The 17,247-nt window shown below is 42.3% G+C and overlaps 1 protein-coding gene across 4 annotated transcripts in view; it reads left to right on the forward strand.

Annotated features, from left to right (window-relative positions):
• Positions 1–6,564: 6,564 nt before the first annotated feature.
• TAFA4 (TAFA chemokine like family member 4) overlaps positions 6,565–17,247 on the forward strand; it is a 56,793-nt gene continuing 46,110 nt past the window's right edge. Inside the window, exons 1-3 of one of the 4 annotated variants that reach the window (XM_068694559.1) lie at positions 6,565–6,769; positions 13,431–13,567; positions 16,483–16,598. In XM_068694559.1, coding sequence (XP_068550660.1) covers positions 13,488–13,567; positions 16,483–16,598 — 196 coding nt within the window. In that variant the 5' untranslated portion in view covers positions 6,565–6,769; positions 13,431–13,487. The remainder of the gene's footprint in view (positions 6,770–13,430; positions 13,568–16,482; positions 16,599–17,247) is intronic. The other 3 variants (XM_068694560.1, XM_068694561.1, XM_068694562.1) reach the window with 3 other exon arrangements.

The following is a 17,247-nucleotide window of genomic DNA, read 5'->3' on the forward strand; positions in this document are numbered from 1 at the left end:
ACATCAAATGACAAGCATGGCTGAGCTTCTGCTTCAGGTCCTTGGGTCATTGCCTCTCTGTTGCAATTGCATTGTCCAACAGTTGTTTTGAAATTTAGTTATTCCTATATTTTCTAGAGAGCTGTTAGCTTCCTAGCATAAGACATTAGATGGTTCACAAAGATTTTCAGATATTGCCTTCTCCTACAGTCTTGGCTGCTGTCTTTGAAGAAACTTAGTTGGGTAACGGGAAGGAGGGGTGTGTTGTGGGTAGGCCATGCTTATAATGGGAAGGGAATGGACAGTGCCTTAAAATTAAGGTATTGGTGTATAGGACATGACCTGAGAAGTCTGTGAGGATGTCTTTGTCTAGGAGCATTCATGGGATGATTTGACAATACAGTGGGTGATTTGGTTCTTGGCAGACAAATCTTTCTCTGAGGTTGTTACCCAGCAGCTCCCTGCCAAACTGTGAAGAGTTGAGCATAGACTGGTGCTTCAGGCTTTGTTTTGGTTTATCTTGTTTTACTCATTTTGTCTTGCTTCAGTTTTTGATTAAACATAAAACTCATGTCAATGAAATGAGTAGCAAACACCTGCCACATTATGGATTTTGCTACGTTAGGAACTACGAATGGGAGCCCGTGTTTCTCATTCAGAAGAGAAAGACTGCCAGGATCAAAGATGTAAATAAGAGCCAAGGAAAATTAATTGCAAACCTGTCAAGTCTGGTCTGGCTTTATTTTTATTACAAGGTGCTCAGCAGATCTTTCTTGGAGATGTTTAAAAAAAAAATATATCCTGCTACTTGTGCGAATTCAGCTGAAACTTACCCTGTCACAGCAGATGTACTCTTATTGGTCTTTCTGTACCTGGGGAGCAATGCTGGGATTTTTCCTTTCATCCTGAACCTTTTTTTTTATTTTCTATGCTGTGCAACATATAGACACGGGGTATGGTAGTGGTTCTGCAGCTGGGACATGGATGTGAGAACATGGGTGGTCTCTGGTGGAGGACTCCTTCAAGGGGTCCTGGTGCTTAAGCCAGGTTTGAGCGCTGTATGCAGAGAGCTCAGCTAGCCCAGCACAGATCCAAGCATGGAGCAACAAGCTGGTGCTGAACCCCAGTCTGCTGTCTCCTCGGTACAACACTCACGCTTCTAGCCTGAATGCTGACACAGAGAATGAGGGCAGTGGCTCTCCATGCAGTAGTCAGCCTGCTCTTCATCTCCACGCTTCGGCATCTTTGCTGGAGGAGGATGCGCTGTCATCGGCTGATCTATTTGACCCTAAATCCTTCTGAATAGAAAACAGGAAGCTTCAGAAGCTATTACTTTCCAGTTAGAGTGACTATCACAGGGATATTCCATTATTAAATTTGAAATTTTTCATACTCTCAGAGATCAGATGTTGAGGCCCTCAGGTTCAAAAGGCAGTAGATTATTCATGTGATACTGCTCTTTGCAGGTAATAAGTTAGATGGTGGTACTGCGAGCAGAGAAATAATGAGGAAGTCCTGTACGCTTGAGTCAAATTAAAAAGGACAAAATCATGGCTTAAGAACCCAACTGTTTTTGGCTTGAGTGCAAAAAATAATTTAAAATGATAAACCACACCCCCAGTGGACACTTACTCTGTTTTAAGCAGTACTGCCTGTATATGAAGTGAGTTACGCTGCATTTCTGCTATAAAGATTCTATAAACCTCGTCATACTCGCAAACACCTCCTCAAAATTAAACAATTTGAATGAAGCTGAACAGAACTACCCAAGTATTTATCCTATTTGCTCAAAGCCATACAGCTTAATTGTGGTTGTGCTAATCATGGCCAAGAAGCTTGTCATTTGCAAGAAAGGGGTTTCACCCAGAGAGGGGGAAAAGTAAATCTAGTAAGTGATTTTCTGGATCTTATTATTTTTTCCTCCATTAGTGGTTATGTTTTGCATCTAATTAGTAATCAGTGTTAAAATGAAAGGCCTATGAAATTCCTACTATGGTCCCCGAGATGTAGTACATTTTTAATAACAGCAGATTTTCATCTAAAACAGTCCTGTGACTATCCTTGCTTTCTTTCAGGTTGTGTGGTTGCCTTGCATATTGCCAGGCTATGGAAATCTTTTGTGCAATAACCTCAAAATTTGATTCATGATGTAACCGTTCCACGGGACTCTTTCAAAATGTATCTCATCGTGCAGGAAATTCAGATGGGAACGGTTAAAGTGAGAGAGTTTCACTTTTGTGTTTCAGTTCATCAATCTTTAAAGAGACACTAGTAGGTCAAATGGGTCTAACACTGATCGATTTACAAGAAGAATCCCTTTTTAAAGTGAATCACAATTCATCTCCAATAGGAAATTGAAAAAATAAAATAAAATGCAGTCACTGTGGTCCTGATTGGGGACTATTTAATTAGCTCAGTCCCTCACACACTTTAGTTAGTCATCCCTTAAAATCCGTAAGCCAGTCTGATCTGTTTTTTACAGTCCATTACATTTCTGTTCAGGTAGCCCTTACTAGATTTGAGAAGTATTTTTGACTCATGCCTACTGTCAAGAAGGGCATCTTTTCTCAGGTTTGAGGACAGGTTTCCTGCAATATAACAATAAAGCATGTCTGCCTCCCAGTCTTCCTACCAAGGGCTGCTTCCTTCTTAACTGTAACTTAGGAAAATGTAAGACTTTGGCCACCATCCCAGAAGGCAAATGTCTGTTAAAAACTTGTCTTGGGATCTAGCGAAGCACTCATGAACTTGTATTCCTCTAAGGACAGCTGCATTTGAGCTACAACCGGTGTGTTGGTAAGGGTGTATGCGGCAAAAAGGTTGAAGGAGGCATGCTGAGGGTATATTTTCAGGGGATTATTGGTGGGGAAAGCTGCTGGAAAGTTGCTGTGACAAGGTGTATGAGTCAATCAGTGCTCACCACAGGCTGAGATAAAGCTTTGGACAGAGCTTGCTGAGGCAGGCTTTGTGAAATATATAAGTAGGGTTCTGCTTTTTCTTCCCCATCTCTTTGGCAAACAGTATCTCATGCTAAATAAGTGAAGTAGATGTGCCACCTAGGTGTTTTTTGTGTGTGTATGTGTCTATTAGTCTTGAGATTTTATTCATGAAGTCTCAGTTCATGGATAAAAATAATTAGAGGAAATTTTTCTTTTCTGTTTTCTAATTATTTTAAGAGAGTTAATAGCTCTCCAGTGGTGATGAAAAATTGATTAAAAGCTGATTGTTGTCTACCCTGAAACTAAACAAACAATCAACAATTTATTACTTTCAACAGATCTTGCATTTTAAGGCAATCATAATCATGGGAAAGTGAGGGAGATCTCATACTTCTTTTCCAACCCTGAGCATTTCAAAGCATAAGCAAAATTACGCCACTTACCCTCCTCCCAGCTCCTCCCATCAATCACACACAGTTATGTGATCATGAGGTGGCTTCTGCATGAGTGAAGGGACAATATAGAAACAAAAATCCATCTGAGGCAGATTGGGAACTGAAAACCTTAAGGTTCAGCCTTCTGTGAGCTTTGTGAAAAACGTCTTTCTATTTTCAAGAAAGGAGAAATTTTCTAGCTTTATCCTGAAGGGGACATGCTGTTACTGATTCAAAGTCTGGCTGTGGTCTCACTCTGGTCAGGGTAGCTGGTTGAGCCTCCTGTATGGAAACATGCTGTTCCCTCAGCTGTGACAGGTACCAGGAGGACCTGGCTTCTGTCTTCTCTGACACTTCAGGTGCTCGAGAGGTAACACCATGCTGACACCCTTCTCTTACTGCTTCTGAAAAGCAGTACCAGCTTGCTGCAGCTGCTGCTACCCTGTCTCAGCAGTGATAAGAAGGTGCCTAAAACTGTTCTTTTGAGGTGTGCTCCTTTTTCAGAGCTCTATCTGGCTTCCTCGTGCCTGTGAAAAGATGAAAACAGCAGCCAGTAGATGATTAACCTCCTTTAAATGGGGAGACCTTCTTTCGCTATTGATCAGTGCATGAACTCCAGTGGGGTTTCTTTCCCTGCCTGCCTCCTGATGCTCTCACATGCTGCTGCCAAGCAGGTGAGCTTCCCACAGGAGCATGAAGAGCTGCTATGAAAACAAGACATAGGGCTGAGGAGGGACGGAGAAGGAGGCCTGAAGGATTGGGCTGGAAGAGGAAGAGACAACGGCAATCATTTCTGGGGGGGAGGAAGCAGAAGGTAAATAATGGGACTTCTGAAATGCATCAGGGCATGCAGCACCTGGTACTGCTGGAAATGAAAATATCTGGGAGAGAGTGCACTACCTGCCGAATTCATATTGATACAGGGATTTTTTTCTGGTTACAAGGAGAAAGACAAGGGCATGTAGGGGAAAGGTAGAGTCACTCCATGTACATGCCAGTGATCTGCTGGGGAAACTAACCCAGTTAGGGCATGCTGCTTACACGTCTAAAGCGATTCGTCTTTCTGAGGTCTTTCCACTTTCAAAATTTGCTTTTATTTCTGGCAATGTAATATTGATTCCAGTGCCACAGGACCAATGGCTCAGGAGATAATTAACAGATATCTGCTCATTCTTCTTTTTGACTTAGTAGTAGGCAATTGGCAGGATGCAGAAAACCTTATGAGACTCCTGGTACCTGAAGAGCATGATACAATCTTGAATTCAGTGAGAGTTAAACCCAGCTGTGCTGTGCCCTTGCAGCGATGGTGGTGCTCCAGTTTGCTCCAAACAGCAGATATTTCTCCATGACACAAGGCTGAGCAGAGGTCTGAACTCAGGAATTAAGACGGTGCAATCAGTGTTGGAATAGAAGCTGTTACCCCAGCTCCAACAGAGCTGTGTACAGTGGGGATGCCCTCTGTGATGGTCAGTACTTCCATCCAGCATGGTGCTGCCAAGCCAGAAAAAGGTAAATACAACTTTGAGACTGGTTCTGAACATGCTTTTGGTTATTTAACTAGGACAAAGATTGAACAAGACTGTGTTCTTCTTTAAAATGCAATTGTTTTATTGGTATAGTTCCAAATCTTCATGCCATACAAATGCTTTGCTGGCATATTAGCAGTGTTTTGTCTCTATCACTGAATTACAGAAAATGAGGAACGATATTAATTAACTAATTTACACTAACAGTTCCTGAATTGACAGGTCAGGTGCCTGGATCTGGGATTTTTCTAGTCAGTAGAGGAAGTAGTGACTTTTTAAAATAATTTGAGGAGCAGGGTTTGATAAGAAAACATTTTCTAATACCAAGTAAGAAGGCTGCCCAGGGGTACTGAAGTCAAGTGACAATAAAAGATCGGGAAGTTGGGTTATAGCTCCTTGGTCTGTGCTTTTCCCCTCCTATCCAAGCTTTGTTCTTCATTATTGCCATAAGAGATTCTGTATGCTGGCAGAATCTCCAGCCAATCTCAAGCTGACTGCGCTATCTTTGTACAAAAATAGGAATATTAAAAATGCTACCTTTCAATTTGCTGGTAGTTATCCTGTGCACTACCCTGTGACTGAGAGCGAAAACAGAAATAGCACAGCACAAGATATTTTGCTATTGGCTTGTGTAGTTGATAACACAGGTGCTAAAAATGTGCGTTCGGTCCATAATTACACTTCTGGAAATTTAGTGCTGTATTTATGAAATGCTTTTCATTAGAATCTTTTAACAATTAGCTAATGAGTCCCAAGTGGAACAATTATCCCATATACCCAGACAGTTGGGATTCTTCATCAGCCAATGTGCATCCACTGCTCATAAAGCATGTTTGCGCTCTAAGAGCAAACCGAGCTGCTCTGTGCTTTTCTCTTGGAGGAGAGTTTCATGAACTGAAATGAAAGCAGAGATCAGATTACACTGGTGACGCAGAAATGGACAGACCCTGTCAGCACCATGGCCTGGTGGGGACTTAGGGGGAAGCATGAGGAGACGTGCTGTAACTATTTACCATGAGTGAGGTGTTTTAGGGAACAGGAAGATAATATAATGCTCTAATGCAGTAGACTTGCAAAGAACTGGATTTAGTTGCATAAATCTTCTCAGCCTCACAGGTCTGCATGGAAAACTCAAATAGATGTAGATGTTTTTAGTTTCTTTCTGCCACTATTTTCCTCCAATAACTTCTGACAGATGTATGCTTGATGCCTGTCTGTGGTCTGGGTTCTGAGGCATAAAGGGGACATAGTCCCTGCACAGCCCCTGAGCATCATGTAATCTCACCCTATGCGTGCAGAAGGGAGCTTTGGCAATCCTGTAGGTGTTAAAGTGGTAATTTAAAACAACTCCAGTGAAGCAGACTCCGTGAGTTCTTTGAGCAGCTTGTCCCACTCATTTCCCACACTTAGATTGAAAGTTTCTCCCCATGCACACACTAAACTATCTTTGCAACTGGTAACAATTTTTTATGGTATTTGCAATAGCTACAGAGAACCACTTCTTTAAATCACACTCTTCTATAAAGCAAACCTCTTTGAGGAGAGGGTTGTTACATCTCTAATAAATACTTTTCTTCACCAAACGAGCACAGCTACTTCAAATTTTCTTCACTGAGCATGCTTTCTGAATCTTTTAATTGTCATGCAGTTTGCTTGGAGTTGCTTCTTGGTCTTAATGTGAGTGGTGACTTACAGCTGATAATCGTTTGCTTCTTGCATGTGAGCCCAGCCCTGGCAGAGCAAGGCAGAAACCAGGCAGGTCTGGGACCCAGTGCCTTATCCAGAGGCACAAATGGACACGGGGCCCCTTTTTCTCTTCTATCCCTTGTCCAAATGATCTCTGTAAAAGCACCAGGTAGCTCACCTGGGTCCATGATGAGTGGGAAGAGAGGTGAGTGATTTGCTCTGTAGCTATGGATCTGTTTTCTTTTACTTCTGTGGGATGAATGAATCAAATTCCTACATCAATCCAGAGTACAAGAAAGTGTCTTTACTGCCTGAGATAATTTGTGCAACCACTTTACTGCTTTGCTACCTGGTAGGCAAAGTTTATAGTAGGGGAAAATGCATATTTGCTTTGTCTGAAATGTTCTGCTGAGAGATTTATTTCAAAGACCTGTTTCTCGGTGTGCTGCCTGCTTTACAAGAGTACTGCTCTGCTCCTTAGAGGTCAGCTGGGAGTGGAGCGGGGCACTGCCTCCACTCTGCCTCCTCTTTGAACAGGGTTGAGGCAATTCCTGTGCTTTCTTGAACAGCAACTGCAATTCTTCCCATCTCTTAAGTAGGCCATACACCAGGGGGTGGGAAAGAATTTGAGCTGTTTCACGGGCTGCAGTGAGGGCCTGAAAGAACCTGGATAATCACAATGAAAAATTCTCTCTGATAAACGTAGTTGAAAGAGTTGGAACTCTGGGCTGTAATGAGGAGAGATCCTGTGTTTGCTGTCCAAGTTGGGAAGTCTGTGCAACCTTAAAAATGAAACTTTAAAAAAAATACTTATCACTTCACGTGTTTACTTTGGCAGCAGGGTTCTTTGTAGGCTGGTGATGAATAATAAATAATGCTATATGGAGAAAACGGTATATTCTGTCTTTGCTTTATGGCTGTAATAGCTGTACTTTAGTTTCTGAGTAGTCCTGTTGGTCTCGGCAGAATTTTTCCTGAAGGAAAGATGTTGGCTCAGTTTGAGATGAGAGAGCAGGCTCTAAAATGTTTTTCCTAAAAATTCAGTTTCTAAATGAGATTCTATCTCATTTATATGATCTTCTCATACGCAGAGATCATACTTTTGGACTGCAAGTGAGTAGTTATTCGTGCCAGTATAACTTGTCTGCTAGTTATACTTGCCATGTAAATAAAATTGAAAACTGTGTTCCGGGGATCACAGGTGCTCGAGTTATTGTTCTTGAAGAAGTTACTGCTCCTCTGCCTGGAGGGGACCTGAACTAGGCCCTGTAGTTTGCACTGCATCAGATTCTAAGTAGACACCTGACTTGCTTTGCCTCAGCAGAGGTGGCAACAGCTTTGATTTAAAGCTCCTCCTTACGCTCTGTGAACTTGAGAGCTTCTGGAAGTCCTCTAGTTCTCACCCTGAATCCCTTGCTTGAATTTGTTTTCCGATTCTGCGTGCTACTGTTACTGCTTCTGTGTGCCCTGGGCTCTACCAGATTAAATTTGAAGGCTACAAACTCCCACTTAAAAATGAGTCTAAGAACACTTTCCAGCAGAGGATCCACACAACTCAGCTTCTTACTCTCTAGAATTGACTGGGGAAGAGTACAGCAATTGAGATGGAGAACTAGGGTGTCTTTGGCATATTTTTACAACTCTCCCAAGTCATTTGCTCAACATGTCCAGGATGGATGGAAGGTTTATCTCACCTCTAAAGGAGATAGTGAAGACACATACCCTAGAGAGAGCTCTGAATACTGATGAAGACAGACACATCTCACCTAAACATATGGCACACAGGATGTCTGTGTGGATGGCCCCACTGCTGGTGGGGTCAATACCTCATGCTATGTGGATATAGCAGCAGTTCAGTGTTCCCTTCTTATAAAGCTATGAATTTTATTTCCTTTAGCTCTCACAGTACTGTTTTATTTTCCTCCCTGCCTCCCTCAGTTACTGTTAAGTCAGGATTTGAAATATTCCTGCAGAATGTGCTGACTTGTGGTGACAGACTGAGGGGCCGCCAGCAGAGGTTGATTTCATGAATGGAATCTGATGTCATAAAAAAGCACTTCGGAAATTGCAGGTGAAGCCAGTTAGGAGCCTGCTGATGTCTGAGAGGTGCTGGGAACTGCCACTGTCTCCCAGGGAACTTTACATGCCTGGCTTTCTTAAAAGCGAGTAAACACACCTGCAGTTTGGTGCCCCTCAATTAACTAATGTTCTTATTGTCTAAAGAGCCTTCTTACTTCAATTTGCTTTATGCTAGGGAGCTTGATGTGATTGGGGCTCCCTCAGTGATACCTGCAGGGAAGAAAATGCAGCAGAAAAGTTGATGTTGACTCTGGGAACTGGTACCAGTAGTTTGTTTTCTTGCTCTGTGACAGTGACCTCACGTTACTATGTGCATAGCTTTGTGTCCATTCTCAGTTTGCCTGGTGTAGCTGTTAATGTGAGTAAGGATGGGCAGAACTGAGGCCTTTAAGAACCAGGCTTGTCCCTGTGGGGTGCTGAAAAGAGGAGCTGTTAGGTAAAAACTGGAAAGTTTGTTACCTCTTTTTGTGGTATTAATAAAGACTCTCTCTGGTTACTTTACCTTCTGATGTTCACTTCAAAAAACTTGACACTGAGAAATCAGCAGCGATGCAGAGAAGAGCTGCGTGATGGTTTTAATAGTGCAAAACTTCCAAGGAGAGGCTTCTTCCATCTAACTTATGTGAAGTTTGCTCAGTGAGGGCTTGACCACAGGCTGCAAGTGCTGTGTGTGGGTAGCGGTACCTGATAGCAGAGGAGAAGGAAAAAAAGCCTAACGAGATCGGGTGCCTGGAAGCAGAAGCTGGACAAATTCAGATTAGAAATAAGGTGCAGTGTTTAGAGTGAGGTTAATTAACTGTTGGAGTAACTGTGCTGCGGTGAATTCGCAGCCACTTGAAATCTTCAGATCAAGCCAACCTCACCTGTGGCTGCGACATGAAAATTTGGAAAATGGAAATGGGGGGAAAAAAATCTCTGGAAAATGTTTGGAAATTTTCTGGGGGCTCGCAGAGGACCTGGGGGAGAGGGGAGCAGCCTGTGGGGCAGCCCCTGGACCCCATCTCCTCACACAGCAGCCAGCAGCGTGGCTCCAGAGGGGAGGGTGACCGGAGGAACGCGGTGACAGCAGCGTGTTAGTATGATTAATGACAAAACTTAATTTGCATGGACAGCTCATTCTCGCACAAAGGAGCGCTCGCAGATGAGAGGCTTTGCAGCAGCCTCGGAGGGATCCCTCGCTAGGAGGGCTCAGCAGGGGACAACGAACTGGCTGCCACGGAGCACTGGGTGCAGGGTGTCCGGATGGGCTTTAATGAGATTTCTGAGGCGTGACAGAACTGGACGTGCCCCACAGCTCCTTGCTGGATCCTGTGGCAGGCCGGGCCTGACTTAACCGCCGAGGGGCCGCCAGAGGGCAGCAGCACCACACGGCAGAGCCGCTGCCCGCCCGCGCCGCCCCTCAGCGCCGGGGGGCGCCGCCATGTCCCCGCCAAGTCCCCGCCATGTCCCCGCCGCCGTGAGGCGCCATGGGCGCTGCCGTCCCCTGAGGGGCGACTCCTGCCCCCGGGTCCGGGGGGGAACACTAATTTTTTCTGTGGGGTAAATGGGTGATTAGTGCCCACCCCATCTGTAGGCATTAGCCCCACAGCCGGCCCTCTGTGTGAGGGAGCTGGTGGTGACAGGTGGAAATTGACAAGGAGGCGTTTGCTGTTGCTCCTGGCTCAATTTCATCTTTATTTCCCCTCCAACTCAAGCAGCAGTGCTTTTAAATTAAACAAATAGACTTTTTTTTTTTTCCTAAGAAACTGAAGGACAGCGGAGTTTAACAGGGCTGGCAGTGGGTTGAACTCTGCAGCTGGTGCCTTGCCCCATGAAATGTGTGGTGCATACGTCTGCTTCCTTCTTAGCTGTGATTTTACAGAAAACATCTTTTAAGGGATGCGCTATCTTTGGTTTAAACGAAGAATTACTGAGAATGGAGAAATTAAGGCCTTTTAAATATTTAATGGACGGAGATCCTCTAAATTATTTAATAGCTTATTATAAGAGATGGCTTAAAATGCTTTGGTAATTTATCCTTTACAGAAAGTAGCTGTAAGAAGTATTTTACAACGTGTAAATATTGGTAGGAAATAGTACCTACTTTAAAATGCGATCTTATTCCATCTGCCAAAGGAATTATATCACGCCCATGCAATTTCCAAATAACTTGAGACTTTTATTGTAGCTGCTCCTGAAATGCTTCTCTGGCACAGGACAATGCTATTTATACCCCCCTTTACTGAAGTGTGGGGCCATGGAGACAGGCTGCAGTCCCTTAGTCCCAGAACATACGTGGCCATTGCAATTTCCTTTGGATACCAGATCCCAGAGACTTAGTTTGGGTGTGCAGATGCCCTAAATGCTGACCCAGGAGAGCTGAAGCAGGGACTGGAGTGACTGATGTGCAAAGCAGGAGCTGTTCATGGCCAGCCCACGTGTAAATGCTGTGAACATGGGGCTCTTCTCCTTGCACCCTTCCTCCTTTCCCTTTGTTTTTAGAGCTTGGGTAGAGATGGTGGTGGGGTTTCCACTGCCTCCTGGCTAGAGCTCACAGTATAAAAGCAACCCCCTTCTTTCTGAGGCTGCTTTCCAGGGGTAACTTCTGTTCGAATCCTTCCTGAGTAAATTTACCCCGCTCCGCTGAGGTCAAGAACTTCATCCGCAAAACACATGTTGTTTTCAGATGTGTTGGCGCCTCTTGGGAGGCGATGCTGATCTTTATTGTTTTAAAGCTGCTCGCAGGGTTTGGTTGCAGGTGGCTAGCGGGAGGGTGGGTGGCTGCCCTTGCAGTTCCCACTGCCCCAGCAGAGCTCTTGGTGCAGCAGGTCAGGAGTGATTCGCTTGTTTGTGCACTCTGCAAATAAGCAGCTCTTCTTTCCAAAGCAGCGCTATGCCCTGAAACGATGCGGGGGCCGGCATTAAAACCATCGGTCACAAAACACGCACAAAAGATGGTTTCGTCATGAGAAGCCTGGAATTCCTTTCACTGTTATTAACCAGGCGAGACTCTCATTTCTGTTCTGTTCTCCATGTTTTATTGAAATGGAACAGCTGTATCTCAGGCTCAGAATTGCTCTGTAACAGTTTGCCTTACAGTTCCCTCAAACAACCCCATTCTCCTAAGAAATATTGCTGCCTGCAAGGCATCAGAAAGCCCCGAGATATGCTGGTGGCAGTATTATCTGCCTTTTATGCTGTATCCATTTAATTACAATGAGTTAGAATAATCAATGCTTCTTTGTCTTTAACCAGTGTTTAACACATGTTTCCAGAGTAGGTTACACTAAAGTTAGTGTTTACCTGTAGGTGCATCTAAAGTTTTTTTTGTCCTTCTCTCAATAAAACATATGGAACAAAGAAACTCCCAAACCAAATTTAGTTTATCGAAATATTGATTTCTACAAGAACGCTGTAAGAATATATTTATCTATCTGTCCTATTATGAAAAGGATAAAAATGTACTGCACAACCACTTCATATACCACTATATTGAAAAGCTTGTTTGCTTGTTTTGTTTTGTTTTTCTCAATAAATCTTTTCAGGCACAGTGATTTTTTGTTAATATTACATGTAAAAGACCTAATAATAAGAGACTTAATGTTGGATGGTAGTGCTTTGTCTTAAGACATTTCTTTACTCACATTTTGTTTTGATTATAAGTGCTGTGTTACAATTTTGGCTCATTCTGAAACTCTATATTGGAAAATGAAGACAGAGTAAAATGTGATTAATTATAGATTGCTGGCCTGGTACTTCTTTAATTCCATCAATTACTCTGGTTTCTCATGGTGTTCTGAACAGAAAGGAGCTGTGTGTGTGAAGCCAGGGGCTTTTCTGTCCTAAGCTCCTGAAGGGGATCTGCTTACCTGCCTTTATGACCCCAGAGATGCTTTGCCCTCCAATGTGATAGTGTAACTTTCTTAAAAGCAAATTTCTAATTGATCAAAGGAAGAGTGAAATGAAAGGAGTGGCAGGAGAAGATGAGAAAAGGTTATTGTGATCCCTCCGTCACTGAAGACCACATTATTATTACTCTCACAAATTGCACTGTGTCATGTTTTCAATAGCAGAAGGTCAAGTTGAGCCCAGGGATAGAAGTGAGAGAACAAATATAAACAATAAAAGCAAAGAGACTCGAATGCCTGTGAAATGGAGTGTTTGAGCTCATTATTCTGTGGAACGTGCGTCAGTACTGCTGCAAAACGGTCTCCATGTAGTGACTTGGAAATGTAGCTTCTGGGTACAGGTGGGCTTGGCATGAGATGTGGTGCTGGGAGCCAAAAGCATCAGAGGGAGCCATAATACATTGATGACAGACAGAATCCTACAGATGCAGCCCTACAGACCCTCTGCTCTGAGGTAGCTGGATTCCTTGGCCATATCTTTATGAAGACAGTGAAGGATTTCACCCTGTCCTTAATAACCTCTGGTTCAATTTGTTGGAGGTTTCAAGTAATCATCTGGAAATCTGTTTGCACTGTGGTGGTGTCTTTTCTAGATGTAACAGTTTCCACAGCATTTTTGTGGAGGCACGTGGCTGTAAGGACACAGTAAGCAGTGTGGATTGTGTTTGTAATTTCCAGTGGAGTAAACTCTGCTTTTAGTTAATATAGTGATATTTCAGAGCTGTCTTACCACTGTTTCTCTGTGTTCTTGGAAACAAGTGAAAAGAGCAGTGTGACTGCTGCCTTTTGCCTTGGATTGTACTGTAGATGGCAGTGTGAAACAATGATTTTGATAACGAAGATCTATTTCACAGCATCATTCTAGACATTAATTGCAGTGTAATATGGCTTTCTTTGTAGGTCCCCAAAGCGAAGGAAAAAATTCTGAAATGCAGAAAGGCTTATTTGCAGCCGCAAATGGGAATCTGGAATAACTATGAAAAACACACTGAAATAATTGTGTTTGACTGGAACAAAATTCTTGCAAAGTCCCCAAGGTAAGAACACTTTTTATCTTTCAAATGACACTGAAGATTTGCTGTTCTGGTTAGCAACAATAACCACTTTAATCCAACAGAGAACGAAGGCTTGACATTTCTGAGAGTGGCAGCCCACTGAAGCTGAAGGGCCCAGCACCCCTTGTTGCATCTGTCTGCCAAACTTCATTTTCCCTCTGTCTTTTTAAAGATCCCCCTGTATTTCTTTATATTAGTAGGCTGAAGACTTGTGTCCTGTCTACCTGCAGTACACACTGAAGTCTGCAAGTGTTATATCATTTTAATGACACTGGTCAGTTTTAGCAGCCTTTCAATTTGGATATGTCCGTGTTTTCTAGTGATGTATTTATTCCTGGGCTTGAATATACTTATAAAGGGCTAGGGTTACCTTGTTAACCTGATTAAATGTGGTTTCCTATTCCCTATCTGACATTAGGGTCATGGTTTCAAAAGAGTCAGATTTTCATAATCTGGAAAAATTTTTGAGGTGATGTCAGCTACACTTCCAGGCTTGCTCCTGTATTGGGAATGGTGGGAACACCTGGGTTCACTTACATGCTGAAATAGGAGTTGTTTAGCTGCCAGTGCATGATTTGGGGCCAAATACCTGTCCCTTTCATCAACTCACACCAGAAATGGTATGCTGAGAATTTTTGATCTGTGGTATTTAATTCCAAGGATTAAATTCTGCTTTCATGCCTCAGGACACCTGAAGGAAGGTCACTGTCTGTTATGTTACTACACATAGACACCAGAGCTGGGCTGTCCACTGATACCTGGATCAGATTCCTGTATTTGTTTTTAGAGCAACTGAGGGATAGTATTGCAAAATGAGCAAATCATGACTTCCTATTTAGTGGTAACTGGCGCATGAGGTGCGAGGTGTCACTGTTCATGTGAAGGAAGTAAGAAAATTAAGGTTAAATTCAGCTGTCTCCTCTGGAAAATATGTTACCTTAGTTACCTTTGAAGGATTTGGGTGACTAAATCTTGAAATTCAAAGCCTATTGGGCTGTTTACTTAGACTAAGATAAACAGCAATAACAACATTTGTGCTGGTTTCCCAGTGACTCAATCCCGTTAACTGCACTGGCTTTATGTGGTTCACTGGGTGCAGAGATGAATCAGGCCCATGTTTATTAGCTGAAGAGTAGGTGCTCTGAATTAGCCTGGGAGTGCTCTGTAAGAGGGTACTTCATGCTTGTAGAAGACTCCCGTACACTGTTTTTTAAAGAATCTCAGTTTGTTTCTTCCCTATACTTGTCCTTTTGTGTTTAGAGTGGCGATGTATTGGGCTCTAAACAGGGTATCTACTTAACACAAGGAAAGGTTAATTTCCCCAAAATTAGTCCTTAAAATGTAGCTTCTTTAAATTATTTTTTCTTAAACCTATAAGCATGATGTGTTTTGTTTTGTTCACTAAAAGAAGTTTATGGGTTAGAGTAAAGTCTACAAGGACAGCTGAAGATGCTGGGTTTTTCATTCAGGTTTTGTTACAGAAGTGCAAAATAGTGTTTGTTGCTAAAATGTATTTACAACAGGTTTTTGACCTCTAACTTTTGCTATTAACAAGTGATCTGTTTGGACTTCATCAATGTTCCCACTAATACATGCTGAGAACAATATTGTTTGGTGATGTGTGAAAGGGAAAAGCAAGCACTTATAGATGAGAAAATGTGAGGCCTGTTTTGGGTTTCACTTGCAGACGGTGTTCAAATTTAAAACAGGACTGAAGTGCTTCACCTGCCTTTGACAGTAGTGCTAAGGCATGAGATTTTTTTTTAATTTTCATTTTTTTTTTTAACTGTCTGGCTGTTCAGCACTTGAATGATCTGACTAGCTGAACAGTTTCAGGTATCATGAAGATATACCAATAAATCATTTAGAAAATACATGGAAGAATCAGAGCTGGAATCTGAAGGGAAAAGTTCTCAAAGGACTGTTTGGTGCAAATACGCATGCTTGTGATAGGCTCGTCCAAATCCCAGTGTGCCGATTAACTACCAACTAACATCACTGCTTTCATAGCGGTATTTAGTTCAATTTATGCAAATCTATAATTTGCCTTTAATTAATTTGATGTATGCCTGCTTACAGCATTTGCTGAAAGTGTGGAATGTTACATCTAAGGGTTCAAGTGCATAATGCCCATTTATGTATTGCACGAGTAATAAATCATCATAACTGAGTTTAAGAAAATGATCAGATTACCTTTCGATGTGATGAATAGCATAACATAAGCTATTGAGGGATTTAATCGTAAGTATTTGCAGCAAAATTACTGAGGATTTGTGGTCTTAGTTCTTACGCATAAATGAGGCTAACAATATCTGCCTTCTGTGGAACAACTGTTTGCTGAAATACAGTTTCTAAAACTCTGGCAGAGTAGTGAATCCTTGCCTATTTGACTGAGCTGGTGGCTTCATGACTGTTTAACCCTTAGCAAACTTATTGATATCCAGGAAAGCTAGCAGATCCTGGTATCTTTAGCAAATTTGTCATGAGAAGTGTGAAGTAAAAAGTACGCTTTTCTGTGATGTTTCTATGATTTTGAGGCAGCTGCAGTTTAAAAATAGTAGCGCACCTTATAAATATATATCTTTAAATTGAGTGTGGATGGGTCTTAATCTTAAAAGACTCCTCAAGATTTGTACAAATATACTGCACTCGTATGGTGTTATAAATGTGTGTGGGTAATATGATGTGTGTTAGCCATTGCATTGCTTCTAACTATGAAATGTGCTTCAAAAAGAATTGATCCCAACCGAACTGTGAATATGATTTTGTCGGTGTTGCCTTGCAATAAGATGTATTATTCTTCAGCATCTTTGCAGCTTTTCCTTCCCAGCATTGTTTTTATGTTATTCCCTGCTCATGTTGTTCTTTCACTCATCTGCTTCCTTTTCTGCCTCCAGGATGAGATTCTGTGCCAAATCAATGCTTCTATCTGACTGGCTTTTTCTGGTCTATGTGTTAATGGTCTGCTGTAAATTGTTGTCCGCCTCTAGCCACCATCCCCGGGGACATACAGGTAGGAGCTTTTTTGAACTCATTACATGCTACTGAGACCAATTAATACCTCTTGCAGAGTGTTAGGGCCCTCTCTTTAGCAATGGGTAATTGATGAGGCTGTTGACAGCATGCTATAATCGGTGCAATGGGTTAAAAATACAGCAACAACCAAATGAGTTACTGTAAAATTTCATGGGGTTTTCTAGTAGTTTTATGTAGTGAAATCACTCCACAAAATCTGTCCGGTGAGTTTAATGACTGCTAGGAGTTTTGGATTTTTTGTGCCCTTTTGCTTTATCCCTTTTTTGTACTGCTCTGAAATGTATCTTTATCTTCCCCTTCTTAATCCAGTAGTTATCAGGAGACTTTACAATGGTATCATTGGCTTTGGTGAGCAATAGATCAAAGCCCTAAGACTACATGAGCCAGTTCTTTCACTAAGTAACACAAATACTGAACTGTGGTTTAGTTCAGCTTGTGGTATGCTACTTTTTTCCTGCATAGTGAGGCAAACGGAAAGATAATTGCGTTTAAGAGAATGCACTATTCTAGTAAGATAATCTACCTGCCACGATATAGTATCTTATATATGACAGAATGACAGAAATAGCTCAGAACAAGCTGGGTTGTTTTCATAAATTGATACTGGACTGGAACTTGGTAGCAAT

This window comes from Anas acuta, chromosome 11 (assembly GCF_963932015.1).
Source record: "Anas acuta chromosome 11, bAnaAcu1.1, whole genome shotgun sequence".
Taxonomy (NCBI): Eukaryota; Metazoa; Chordata; class Aves; order Anseriformes; family Anatidae; genus Anas; species Anas acuta.